Below are 12539 nucleotides of genomic sequence, written 5' to 3' on the forward strand. Positions count from 1 at the left end.
ACGTTTTTTTTTCGCTATTCATGTGCCAAGTTTGGTGTTAATGGAGACTTCAGGTAAAAGAGTACTCAAATGTATTAAATGTACAGAAATTGCCAAAAACAGTGGATTTAACATCAAAATATCAAGAAATGTTAAAAGGGGCAAATTTAGCAAAGCATTCAAGGAATCGATCCTGAAAGTTCAGCCCTCAAGGACAAATGGTTGATTACATATATAATACATACACAGGAGTTAGCCAGTCAGAGGAACATCTTCCTAGCTCACATCAGGAATATACAGTGACTGCTGGGTATTTCATTCTTGGAGACTCTACTTATCCTTTGCAGGACTGGCTCTTAAACCATTCCATGACACTGGACGACTGACAGCAGAACAGTCTGTGTTTAAGCACAAAGTCAACGGACCACGAGTGGTTGTGGAAGATGAATTCAGCAGGTTGCCTTCTGTGATGTCCGACTGGTGAAATGAATGGTGATGACTTCCTGTCCACTGCATAATCTGTGTGAAAGTCATGGAAAGACGTAAGAAACATCCTAGGATGTACCTGCAGCAGCACCACTTTGCCAGTGGTGGCAGTGGCTCGGGGTGGAGAGGAGGAAGGCAGAGATGTTAGAGATGCGCTAATGCAGTATTTAAGGAATAGTTAATGCTATAGTTAGATTACATTCTGTATCTCAGTATGGTGTTACAATAAAGTTGTGCTTTTTGCAGATATATGGATTTTGTCCATCCATCCATCTTCATCCACTTGATGTGGGACTGGTTATCGGGGGCAGCAGTCTGAGCAGAGATGTCCAGACTTCCCTCACCCCACACATTTCCTCCAGCTCTTCTGGAGGGATCCAGAGACGTTCCCAGGTCAGCCAAAAGACATTCCCTCCGGTGTGTCCTGGATCTTCTCCTGGTGGGACATGCCAGGAACACCTTCCCAGGAGGTGTCCAGGGGGCATCATATGATAGTCTTTCAAGTTTTGGTATGATGATGTCTGATTATTTTGCTTTTTTTTTTTTGCTGTGCTGAGGTGTTTTTTGCAATTCCACACTTCACACTGATCACATCTTTAGAGTTTATCACTCGTGTGAGTACGTTGGTGTCTCTTTAGCTGACTTGATGTGGTAAAAGCTGCCTCACACTGATCACACATAAACGGTTTATCTCCAGTGTGAGTACGTTGGTGAATATTTAGATAACTTGATGTGGTAAAAGCTGCCTCACACTGATCACATCTGAACGGTTTATCTCCAGTGTGAACACGTTGGTGAATCTTTAGCTTTCCTGATTCAGTAAAAGCTGCTCCACACTGATCACATCTGAACGGTTTATCTCCAGTGTGAATACGTTGGTGAGTCCTTAGACTATCTAGTCTGGAAAAAGCTGCTCCACACTGTACACATCTGAAGGGTTTATCTCCAGTGTGAATACGTTGGTGAATTATCAGACTACCTGATGTGGTAAAAGCTGCTCCACACTGATCACATCTGAACGGTTTTTCTCCAGTGTGAATACGTTGGTGAGTCCTTAGATGACTTTGTTGGGTAAAAGCTGCTCCACACTGATCACAAGTGAACGGTTTATCTCCAGTGTGAATACGTTGGTGCCTAATTAGATGACTTTGTTTGGTAAAAGCTGCTCCACACTGATCACAAGTGAACGGTTTATCTCCAGTGTGAATACGTTGGTGAGTCCTTAAACTACTTGACTCAGTAAAAGCTGCTACACACTGATCACATCTGAACGGTTTATGTCCAGTGTGAATACGTTGGTGCCTAATTAGATGACTTTGTTTGGTAAAAGCTGCTCCACACTGATCACAAGTGAACGGTTTATCTCCAGTGTGAATACGTTGGTGAATCTTTAGATAACTTGATGTGGTAAAAGCTGCCCCACACTGTTCACATCTAAACGGTTTATCTCCAGTGTGAATACGTTGGTGAGTCCTTAGATGACTTTGTTGGGTAAAAGCTGCTCCACACTGATCACACCTAAACGGTTTATCTCCAGTGTGAATGCGTTGGTGTCTCTTTAGCTGTCCTGACTCAGTAAAAGCTGCTCCACACTGATCACACCTAAACGGTTTATCTCCAGTGTGAACACGTTTGTGATTCCTTAAATTACTTGAATCAGTAAAAGATGCTCCACACTGATCACAAGTGAACGGTTTATCTCCAGTGTGAATACGTTGGTGAGTCCTTAGAGTACCTTGTTGGGTAAAAGCTGCTCCACACTGATCACAAGTGAACGGTTTATCTCCAGTGTGAATACGTTGGTGAGTCCTTAGATTACTTTGTTGGGTAAAAGCTGCTCCACACTGATCACAAGTGAACGGTTTATCTCCAGTGTGAATCATCTTATGTTTTCTCAGACCTGATGAAGTGGTGAGGACTTTCTTGCAGTGATCACAGCGATAACTTGTGGGTCTCTCTTTGCCTTTATGTTTCTGTAAGGACAGAGAAGAAGAATTAAATCATCTTGTTGGCTGACTCTCAAAAGCTTTTCAGTTTCTATAAAGTGCTGTCTGTCTAAAGTGCTGTTATTGACAGCCAGAGACCTTCAGATGAAACATCTCAGGACGTCAAATCAAAAGTGTAAATGGTTAAAGCTACTAACACGAAAACCATCAAAATATTTCATTAATAGGGATGGATATTGATAAGATCCTTCAACCTTTTTTCATTCTGCGTAACGATTTGGTTTTTATTGATTCCAATGCGAACCAGACACCGGCTCCGATCATATAGAGACCGGACAGCCCTTAGTAGAGGGCCCTGGACTCCATACTCACGAGCACCCCCCACAGAATGGCACGAGGGACACGGTCAAATGCCTTCTCCAGATCCACAAAGCACGTGTAGACTGGTTGGGCAAATTCTCATGAACCCTCGAGCACCCTGCGGAGGGTGTAGAGTTGGTCCAGTGTTCCGCGACCGTGACGAAAACCGCATTGTTCCTCCTGAATCCGAGGTTCAACTATCGGCCGTATTCTCCTCTCCAGTACCCTGGCGTAGACTTTCCCGGGGAGGCTGAGAAGTGTGATCCCCCTATAGTTGGAACACACTCTCCGGTCCCCCTTTTTAAAAAGAGGGACCACCACTCCGGTTTGCCACTCCAGCGGTACTGTCCCCTTCCTCCATGCGATGTTGCAGAGGCGTGCAACCAAGACAGCCCTACGACATCCACAGACTTGAGGTACTCAGGGCAAATCTCATCCACCCCTGGTGCCCTGCCACTGAGGAGCTTACAAACTACCTCAGTGACCTCGGCTTGGGTGATGGATGAGCACGCCCCAGAGTCCCCACTCTCTGCTTCCTCAGTGGAAGGCATGTCAGTCGGGTTGAGGAGATCCTCGAAGTATTCCTTCCACCGTCCGACGATATCCCCAGTCGAGGTCAACAGCTTCCCACCCACACCATAAACAGTGCCGGCAGAGTACTGCTTCCCCCTTCTGAGGCGCCGAACGGTCCGCCAGAATTTCCTCGTGGCCGACCGAAAGTCTTCCTCCATGGCCTCCCCGAACTCCTCCCAGACCCGGGCTTTTGCCTCCAGGACCGCCCGAGCCGCGGCTCGCTTGGCCTGCCAGTACCCATCTACTGCGTCAGGAGTCCCACAGGCTAACTTCTTCAGTCTGACGGCATCCTGTACTTCCGGTGTCCACCACCGGGTTCTAGGATATCCGCTACGACACCGGAGACCTTGCGACCACGACTTTGAGCCGCCGTGTCGACAATGGAGGCAGAGAACATGGTCCGCTCGGACTCGATGTCCCCCGCCTCCCCCGGGATCTGAGAGAAGCTCTCTCGGAGCTGGGAGTTGAAGACGTCCCTGACAGAGGGCTCAGCCAGACGTTCCCAACAGACCCTCACACCGTTTGGGTCTGCCCGGTCTGTCCAACCTCTTCCTCCGCCAGCGCATCCAACTCACCACCAGGGGGTGATCAGTTGCAGCTCAGCCCCTCTCTTCACCCGAGTGTCCAAGACATGCGGCCGAAGGTCAGATGAAACAACAACAAAGTCGATCATTGACCTCCGAACCTAGTGTAATCTAGTTGGCCATGTGTAATCTAACTCTATATAACATAGATGCACAAAGAGCCTACCTTTATTCTCCGTACACCCTGAGACCCTTTCCTTTTGCATGCATTAGAAATAAATGTGTTTTGCTCAACCTGGATGTCTCACTGTTCTTGATAACCAGAATTTCCACAAAAAAAACTAAACAAAGACAAAAAAAAAATCAAAGTGACCATGAACGTTTATGAACTCATGAAACATGAGCAGAATAGATTCATGGGTAAAATCAGCACAGTAAAATTTCCTCACTTTGTGTTGCTGAAATGTCCATAGTTCTAAACTTTTCATTGGTGTTAACAAAATCTACTCCTGCCTCTGACCATGTGCAGAGCTTTTGGAAATGACAGGTTCACATAAATACTGGTGTCAGCCTTGGACTTTACAGCGTGAAGCACGGTTATTTTTACACTATACTTATAAACCACATTTTAAACATGATAATACATTCAAAATATAACATCTACCCATATTCCTCTGCTTATCCGTGGTTGGTTCGCATGGGCAGTAGCATAAGCAGGAAAGCCAAGACTTTTGACTTCCTAGCCACTTTTGGCGCTTTTCCACTAGAACCTACTCAGCCCGACTCAGCTCGTCACGCATCGTCCCGCCTCTACCCGCTTGGTCCTCGTTTGTTTTTCCACAGCCAGGGGAGAAGTGGGCGGGTTGGGGTGAAGCTGCTGTGACGTATTCGATTGCGGAACCCCTTTGTTCGTGTCGGTGCAGATGAGAAATCAGCTGGAGCCGCGAGCGTCTGAGAGTAAAACAGAGTGCCTGTGGACTTCCGGTTATGGTGCGCTGCTGACCAGTCGCAGCAACGTGGCTCGCAGCTAACTTTCTGGAAGAACTCTGAACAAGTGACCGGTATCTCAACAAACTAACTTTCGAAGACCTATTGAAGCAAGGAGTGGAAGGATGCCGCCAAAAAACTCTAAACCTGGACAACAAACATAAAAAACAGCACCACAGAGTATCTCGACTGGCATCACTGCAGTCGGGGTTAGCAGTGATGCTATAGCGAGTCAGGGCGAAGCTAATGCTGGAACCCCCTCAAACAGCGACATACTGGGCGCGATTCGTACACTGAGGGAAGAATTCTCCAGACAGTCTGTTGACATGCTGGAAGCAGTTAACGGAATGAAAGGGGATTTACTTTCACAGTCCAGGAGGATTGGGGAGGCGGAGGAGAGGGTCTCACAGATGGAAGAAGAGATAATTGCTCTCCAACAAAAAGTTAAACAACTTGAGGGAACAACAGAGCTGCTTAGAAATAAAGTACAGGACCAAGAAGACCGAGGAAGACGCTCCAACTTGAGACTAGTCGGTCTCCCCGAAAAAACCGAGGGTTCAGACATGTTCAGCTTTTTGGAGAACTGGCTGCCTATGGTGCTGTGTGATACTTTCACCTCTGCCCCCATCATTGAGCGAGCACACCGGGTTGGCCAAGCTCACTCCAACCGGTCCTCAGCTCCGAGACAGATCATCATGAAGTTTCTGAATTATAAGGACCGGGAGAAGACACTGCGAGCAGCAAGGATACAGAAAGAGGTGCAGTATGAAAACTAGCGGGTTCAGTTTCTTCCCAGATCTTTCGGCTGAAACCCGCCAGCAACAGCGGCAGTTTGATTCCGTTAACGTCCGACTCCGATCCATGAACATCCGCTACGGGTTACTGTACCCGGCTCACCTGTTGATCACACATGACGGGCAGCGCCGGATCTTCAAATCCGTTGCAGAAGCAGAGGAACATCTCCGGGGCTGCAGGCTGCTCCACAGGGATCCCCGCGACCCGAGAGCCCCGGGACATGAGAGCTGAGACAAGCATCTCCTGTGTCTTTCCTCTTCCCACCTTATTCCGACTTGAACATTAAAGGTATGTCTGTGAAATCACTGCAGTGACAGACCGAGGACCTTCGTTTGAAACTATCTGCCAGCTTTTTTTTTTGGTCTTCTCTCCCCATCTACAATATGGGCGCCTTTAGTTGTGAACTCCTGTGGTGGACAATTTATGCATCTTAATGACTTTAAGTTTTAAATACGGGCACCTCACCTACCCGGACTTCAGAGATATTTTAGTCTCTGTGGCGCTCTCTCTGTCTGTTATTATTGTTACAGAAACATATTATTATGTATGACAGTGAGGGGACTGATTTAATTTATTTTTTTTCCTTCCCTCTTTCGGTTCATGGGAGGGGTCAAGTTCTCAGTGCTTTGTTTTTATTTATAATTTCTATCTTTTCCAGTCATGCTATCCTAATACACAGCCAAGCAAACAAGTGATACTATTATTGTTAGATGAATAGTTCAGAGTTAAAAATCTCTAGCTAAGAGGAATAAACAAATTGGTTAAACTTAAGCAGGTACTTGGTAGAATAAAGCAAATGAAATTGAATATAATCTTCCTACAAGAAACTCATCTGACACAAAGTGACATCAGCAGGGTTAAAAAAAGATGGCCAGGGCAAGTTTATTCAGCCTGCTTTACTTCTCAAGCTCGGGGGGTCATGACATTGATTCATAAAACGGTCCCTTTTCAGCTGGTTAAAAAATACATAGACCCATCAGGGAGGTAGATTATACTTAATGGTACCATAGTGTCTCTCCAGATTAATTCAATATGCATATATGGTCCTAATAGTGACGATCCTGTTTTCTAACAGAACCTCTTTCTTTCTTTATCATCATACTCTGGACAATATATAATTGGCGGTGATTTTAACTTTGTGCCAGACCCATTACAGGATCACTCTACTGATAATGACACTTCCCACCAACAAACAATAGGATAGAGATAGAAAATAACACATTGGAACTCCCACTGTACTTATATCTTTTTTTTCACAAATAAAAAAGCTTATAAAACATACACATAATCCATTTCTTAAAAACACTATATCAGTCTGGCACGAGGCCCATATCTTCTTAAATGAAACTACCAAACTGTCATGTTTCACACCTATTTGGGGAAATGATAGTTTCAAACCAGGGAGGCGTGATGCAGGATTCAAGCAATGGATGGACAAAGGGCTAAGCAAAACTGCAGACCTGTATAGTGAAGGAACTCTAATGTCATTTCAGCAGTTAATAGATAAATATGACCTTCCAAGAAAACACTTTTTTAAGTATCTACAAATCAGAAGCTTCACTTATTCCCAAATTAAAACCACTTTGGGACCCTCACTGTCCAACATTGAGCAGCTCACAGTAAAACATTTACATGATAGAGGCCAGTTGTCCATGTTCTACAAAATATTACTGTCAGGTTCCAAAGAAAACTCTCATGCATATCTATCTGCTTGGAAGAATGATCTTCAGGTAAACATCTCTGTAGAGGACTGGGAGAAGACATGTCTTCTTGCCCAAACCCAAACCATAAATACTAAGTGCAAACTGTTACATTATAAATGGCTGCTCAGGACCTTTATCACACCAGTTAAATTACACCATTTCAATCCCAGTATTCCTGACAATTGCACTAAATGTAATGAAGAAATAGGAACGTTGTTTCATTGCATGTGGAGCTGTCGTAAGCTCCAAGTGTTCTGGAAGGAGGTTCTCCAACTGGTTTCTAAAATAATAGAAATCGTTATTCCTGTTGAAGCCAAAATATGTTTACTACATATATACCCTGAAGATTTTGCATCAAGTATGAAAGAAAAAAGACTTATTAATTTCTGTTTGTTACAGGTAAAACGCGTAATTGCATTGAAATGGAAGGATATTGTGGGACCTAATTCTAATCAATGGATTAAGGAGATGTCTAGCAGTTTGGCATTGGAAAAACTTACTTACATAGTAAGAGGTAAAGTCAAGAGTTTTTATGAGATGTGGACGCCTTTCTTACAATGTATGAGTGACGTGAGGATGTAAGATGCTTGTGAGTGGATAATTGTAATTGTACTTTTATTTTCAGTCTGGTTTTACTTGTGAAAGTGTACTCCAGCTAAGGTGACTCAGGTGCAAATAATAACTTGGTTGTAAGAGAAAAACAGAATGATGACTGATAATTACGATTTATTTAATTTGAATATATTTTATTTTTACTTTTAATTTTTTTTTATTTATTTACTTTTATTTTTTTTTTATTTGTATTTACTCATTTATTTCTTCCTTTATTATTTATTTCTTCAATTTAATTTCCCCATGTATAAAATATGCTTTGTTGAAAGGAAGTATGTTTCTCTATTTTTCTTATTTTTTTATATATATATATATATATATATATATATATATATATATATATATATATATATATATATATATATATATATATATTGTTTTTCGTCACTACCTTGTTCTCTATAGCTGATATAACATGAATTACTCCTATGTGGGATCAATAAAGTTCCTGTTTTTGGCGTCGTGTTTGTGTTTTCTGCGGTTCCGTTCAAAGTTACGGACACGGAATCAAATAAAGTGTTTGGATCAGAATCAGCAGAACCTGGACCTGAACACTGACCTGCAGACCAGCAGAGGAAGATCCCGCTTTGGTCCTGATGCTGGACTCCTGGTCCTGGTTCTGATCCCGGTCCATCTCCGAGTCCTGGTTCTGATCCCGGTCCATCTCCGAGTCCTGGTTCTGATCCCGGTCCATCTCCGAGTCCTGGTTCTGATCCCGGTCCATCTCCGAGTCCTGGTTCTGATCCCGGTCCATCTCCGAGTCCTGGTTCTGATCCCGGTCCATCTCCGAGTCCTGGTTCTGCTTCGTTCTCGTTTAGTTCTGATCCTGCAGATCTTCAATCTAAAAGTTCGTCTGCAAAAACTGTGATGACGCAACCCGGAACCACGTGACCTCTTTTAAAAAACTTTATTAGCAAATGTTGCTAAACAAACACCAACAAGGTTTACAATAGTGTGGAACAAACATACAATGATGGAGTAAATTATCCAAATATCTAGTATGAATCAAATGTAACGTCATTACATTTGATTCAAACCTATTAAGTGGATTCCTCTCCCTTTCAGGCGCTGGGCTCCGCCGGCAGCTGCAGGAGAGCCGTCACAGCGACATCAAGTGGCAGGAAAGTGACATTACATCAACAACAAAAAACTCTTCCTTTTTATTTCAGTTTAAGACAGAAGATAATCAAAGCAGAAAAAACATTTCTTCAGCAACGCTATCACTCACATGCACTTAATTTAAATACAGAGACTCTAAGCAGAACTAAAGAACCCAGAGCGTCTTCATGTGGCGGGCGGTGATTCGGGGAAATGTCGCCATCTGCTGGACGAATACATGAACTGCAACTACAAACGGAGGAGGAAGGTTGGACCTCTGTTGGAGGAAAACTCATTCTAGAATTCTTTATAAAACCATAATGTGGTTTATACCTTAATATGGTTTATATTAAATGTCTTTCTCTTTCAGATACGTGGACCTGGAGAACAACTAGACAACGTACCTGCCAAGAGTCTGTTCTGGAAACTTAAAGCCCCAAAAATAAACCAGCTCCACCTTCCACTGAGTCATTCTGGTCATTTGGTTTTTTTCTCCTTCCTAACCTTTGTGTTTTGGCTACTTAGTCCAGTTATTGTTGGTATTTATTTATAATTAAAGGTATTCCCTGAGGTTTTTTTCAATGGGATCTTATCTGTTCCAGTAATGTAATTAACAATCACTTCAAGTGGATAATCAAACTAAACATGTATAATTGAACAAGGAATGAGACAAAGCTTCAAAGCTGAAAGAGAAACAAGCCACATTTATTAATACAAAAAGAAAAACAATACACACATGATAAACAAATATGTCTGGTAAATAAATTTGTTTCGGAATTTTATGGAAAACTCTATAACTCTAACTTCAATGCAAACGATTGTGTAGACTTTCTTCAGAAAATCCAACCTAATATTCCCTCAATTGATTAAAATGTTAAATCCACTTGTGACTCTGACCTCTCTATTATTGAAATCAAAAATAACTTTTTTTCAAAGAAGAAAGGAAAATCACCAGGTATCGACGGATTATCTGTTTAATTTCATACTCACTTTTGGTAATTTATTCAAAATCCTTTAATGTGTTTGTATAAAGAATGCATCAGTCAAGGGGAGATGACAACCACAATGAAACGGGATTATTTCTTTTATTCCCAAACCTGACAAAGACCCCCATACAATAGAAAATTGGCGCCCTATAACTCTCTTAACAATTGATTACAAATATTGGCATTAGTCAATGCTAACAGATTAAAAGATTGGCTAGATACCATAATTGCGGAAACTCAAAAAGGCTTTATGAAAAATGGACATATTAGCTGTAACATTAGACTCCTTTTAGATTTACTGGATTATGCAACCGAAGTACACGCTGAAGCTCTTATCTTGTTCTTACACTTTTATAAAGCCTTTGACACGATTGAGCATAACTTTCTTTTACAATCTCTTAATGTTTTTGGTTTTAGTCACAACCTTATTAATGTTATTAACATGTTTTATTGAGATATCAACAGCTCTGTAATAATTAACAGGAACACCTCTAAAAGATTCCAAAGTAACAGAGTTACGTCAAGGTTGCCCTTTATCACCCTTTTTGTTTATGTCACTGAACTGTTGTCAATTCATACAGTAAACCATCAAAATCTGGAAGGTATATCTATTCCTAGCAGAGAATTAAACATTTCCCAGCTAGCAGATGACACAACACTCCTCTTAAAAGATAAACTCCAATGATCTAATTCTATTAACTTTATTAATCAATTCTCTAATGCTTCAGGATTAAGACTAAATATGACTAAATGTGACATTTTATCTTTGCACAACTGCAATGACTCGTTTATTGAAAATATACCTGTAAAGGAATCTGTAAGATATTTGGGAGTATTTATAACCAACAATCTTACATCCAGGCAACAATTAAACTTGTCAAACAGTATAAATAAAACTAAATCCATCTTTAATACCTGTCTTCAAAGAGACCTGTCTGTTATCGGTAGAGTCCTTCTCTCTAAAGTGGAAGGCCTGTCCAGTTTTGTGTTTCCATCATTATCCCTTTTTGTGAATGATTCAACAGCTGCACAAATTAAAAACATTTTTTATTTCATTTGGAAGAACAAACCACACAAACTTAAAAAAGGTGTACTTTCTAACTGCAAAGCAGAAGGTGGTCTGGAAGTCTTAGACTTCATTGATACTATTAACACCTTCAAAGTTAACTGGCTAAAAAAATGTGTCATAAACCCGACTCAATGTGGTTCTTCATCCCAAACCACATCTTTAATAGATTAGGAGGCCTGGCTTTTCTCTTGAAATGGGACTTCTTACCCAGCAGATTACCAATCAAACTTTCAAAATTCCACCAGCAAGCCCTTCTAGCGCAGAAGTTTGTCTTTTGTCCACAATTTCTCACCCCACAAAGCTCTTCTCTGGAATAACAGCAATGTCCTTATCAGAAACAAATCCTTATTTCTACATAAAGGGTTTGAAAAGAACATTAACCATATTCTCCAACTATTTGATAAATCTGGCAATATACTATCTTATGAACACTTTATGTCTGTACATAGTTTCCCTGTTCCATTTAAAGAATGTAATACTGTAACCCGTGCTATTTGGAAAGATTTAATTCAACTTGTGAAAAACCACCTGAGTTCTAGTAATTTTATAAAAGCCCTACCTGCATTAATGTTATGTGGAATAGAAGTAACAGATAAAAAGTGTAATAACAAGCATCTACGCCAGTGTTTTCAAAAAAAGAACCAAGTTATTCCTAGAGGTAAATTCTATTGGCGATCTCACATTGAAGACATAAAGTGGAGAAGAGCCTGCAGCTCCTACCACATAAATATTACATCTCAAACAAAGCAAAAGAAGTCCACTTCAAAATTCTACACAACATATACCCTGTCAACTGTATCATTGCTACATTTACAGATGTTAATGACTCCTGTACTTTTTGTAACAACCAAACAGAAACATCTCTGCATTTATTTTTTCACTGTGACATATCCAAAACATTTTGGAGTGAACTTGAGTTTCATTTTTTCAACGCTGCTAAAACTGTTTATTTACTTAACATTAAATATATTATTGTTACTTTGATTATGTCATGCTGAGTGCCAGGCTGTGTCTAATTGTTTGTTTATTATGTTATTGTGTTAAACATTTTATTTGCATGCATGTTTTTGTTGCTTTGTTTAGTTATTGTTCTTTGAAATGTAACGTTTTCTGTGTTTTTGAGTTGGCATGCAATTACCTGTTTTTTGAGTTGATTAGACACAGCTGAACACCATTAAGGCAGGAACCGGAGTCTGACTGACAGCTGCAGTGGCCAATGAACCACTGCAGGCTGGCCCCCCAGACCAATGGTGGACCAGGGGAGGGTTCCATTCCCCCTAGATATTCAAGGGAGATCCATTCGAGCTGGAGAGTGGAGGAACGAGAGTGGATGGACTGTGGTGGCTGGACGGAGAAGGGACTGTGGTGGCTGGACGGAGAAGGGACTGTGGTGGCTGGACGGAGAAGGGACTGTGGTGGCT

The 12539-nt window shown here is 41.6% G+C and overlaps 1 protein-coding gene across 1 annotated transcript; it reads right to left on the minus strand.

Moving 5' to 3' along the window:
• Positions 1-364: 364 nt before the first annotated feature.
• On the minus strand, positions 365-8837 carry LOC133442064 (zinc finger protein OZF-like). The gene is made up of 2 exons (XM_061719972.1): positions 8525-8837; positions 365-2438 (listed from the first exon to the last, which is right to left on the minus strand). The coding sequence occupies exons 1-2, from the start codon at positions 8747-8749 to the stop codon at positions 1062-1064; spliced, it is 1602 nt and encodes a 533-aa protein (XP_061575956.1). The 5' UTR covers positions 8750-8837; the 3' UTR covers positions 365-1061.
• Between the last annotated feature and the right edge of the window lie 3702 nt (positions 8838-12539).

This window comes from Cololabis saira, chromosome 4 (genome assembly GCF_033807715.1).
Source record: "Cololabis saira isolate AMF1-May2022 chromosome 4, fColSai1.1, whole genome shotgun sequence".
NCBI classification, from domain to species: domain Eukaryota; kingdom Metazoa; phylum Chordata; class Actinopteri; order Beloniformes; family Belonidae; genus Cololabis; species Cololabis saira.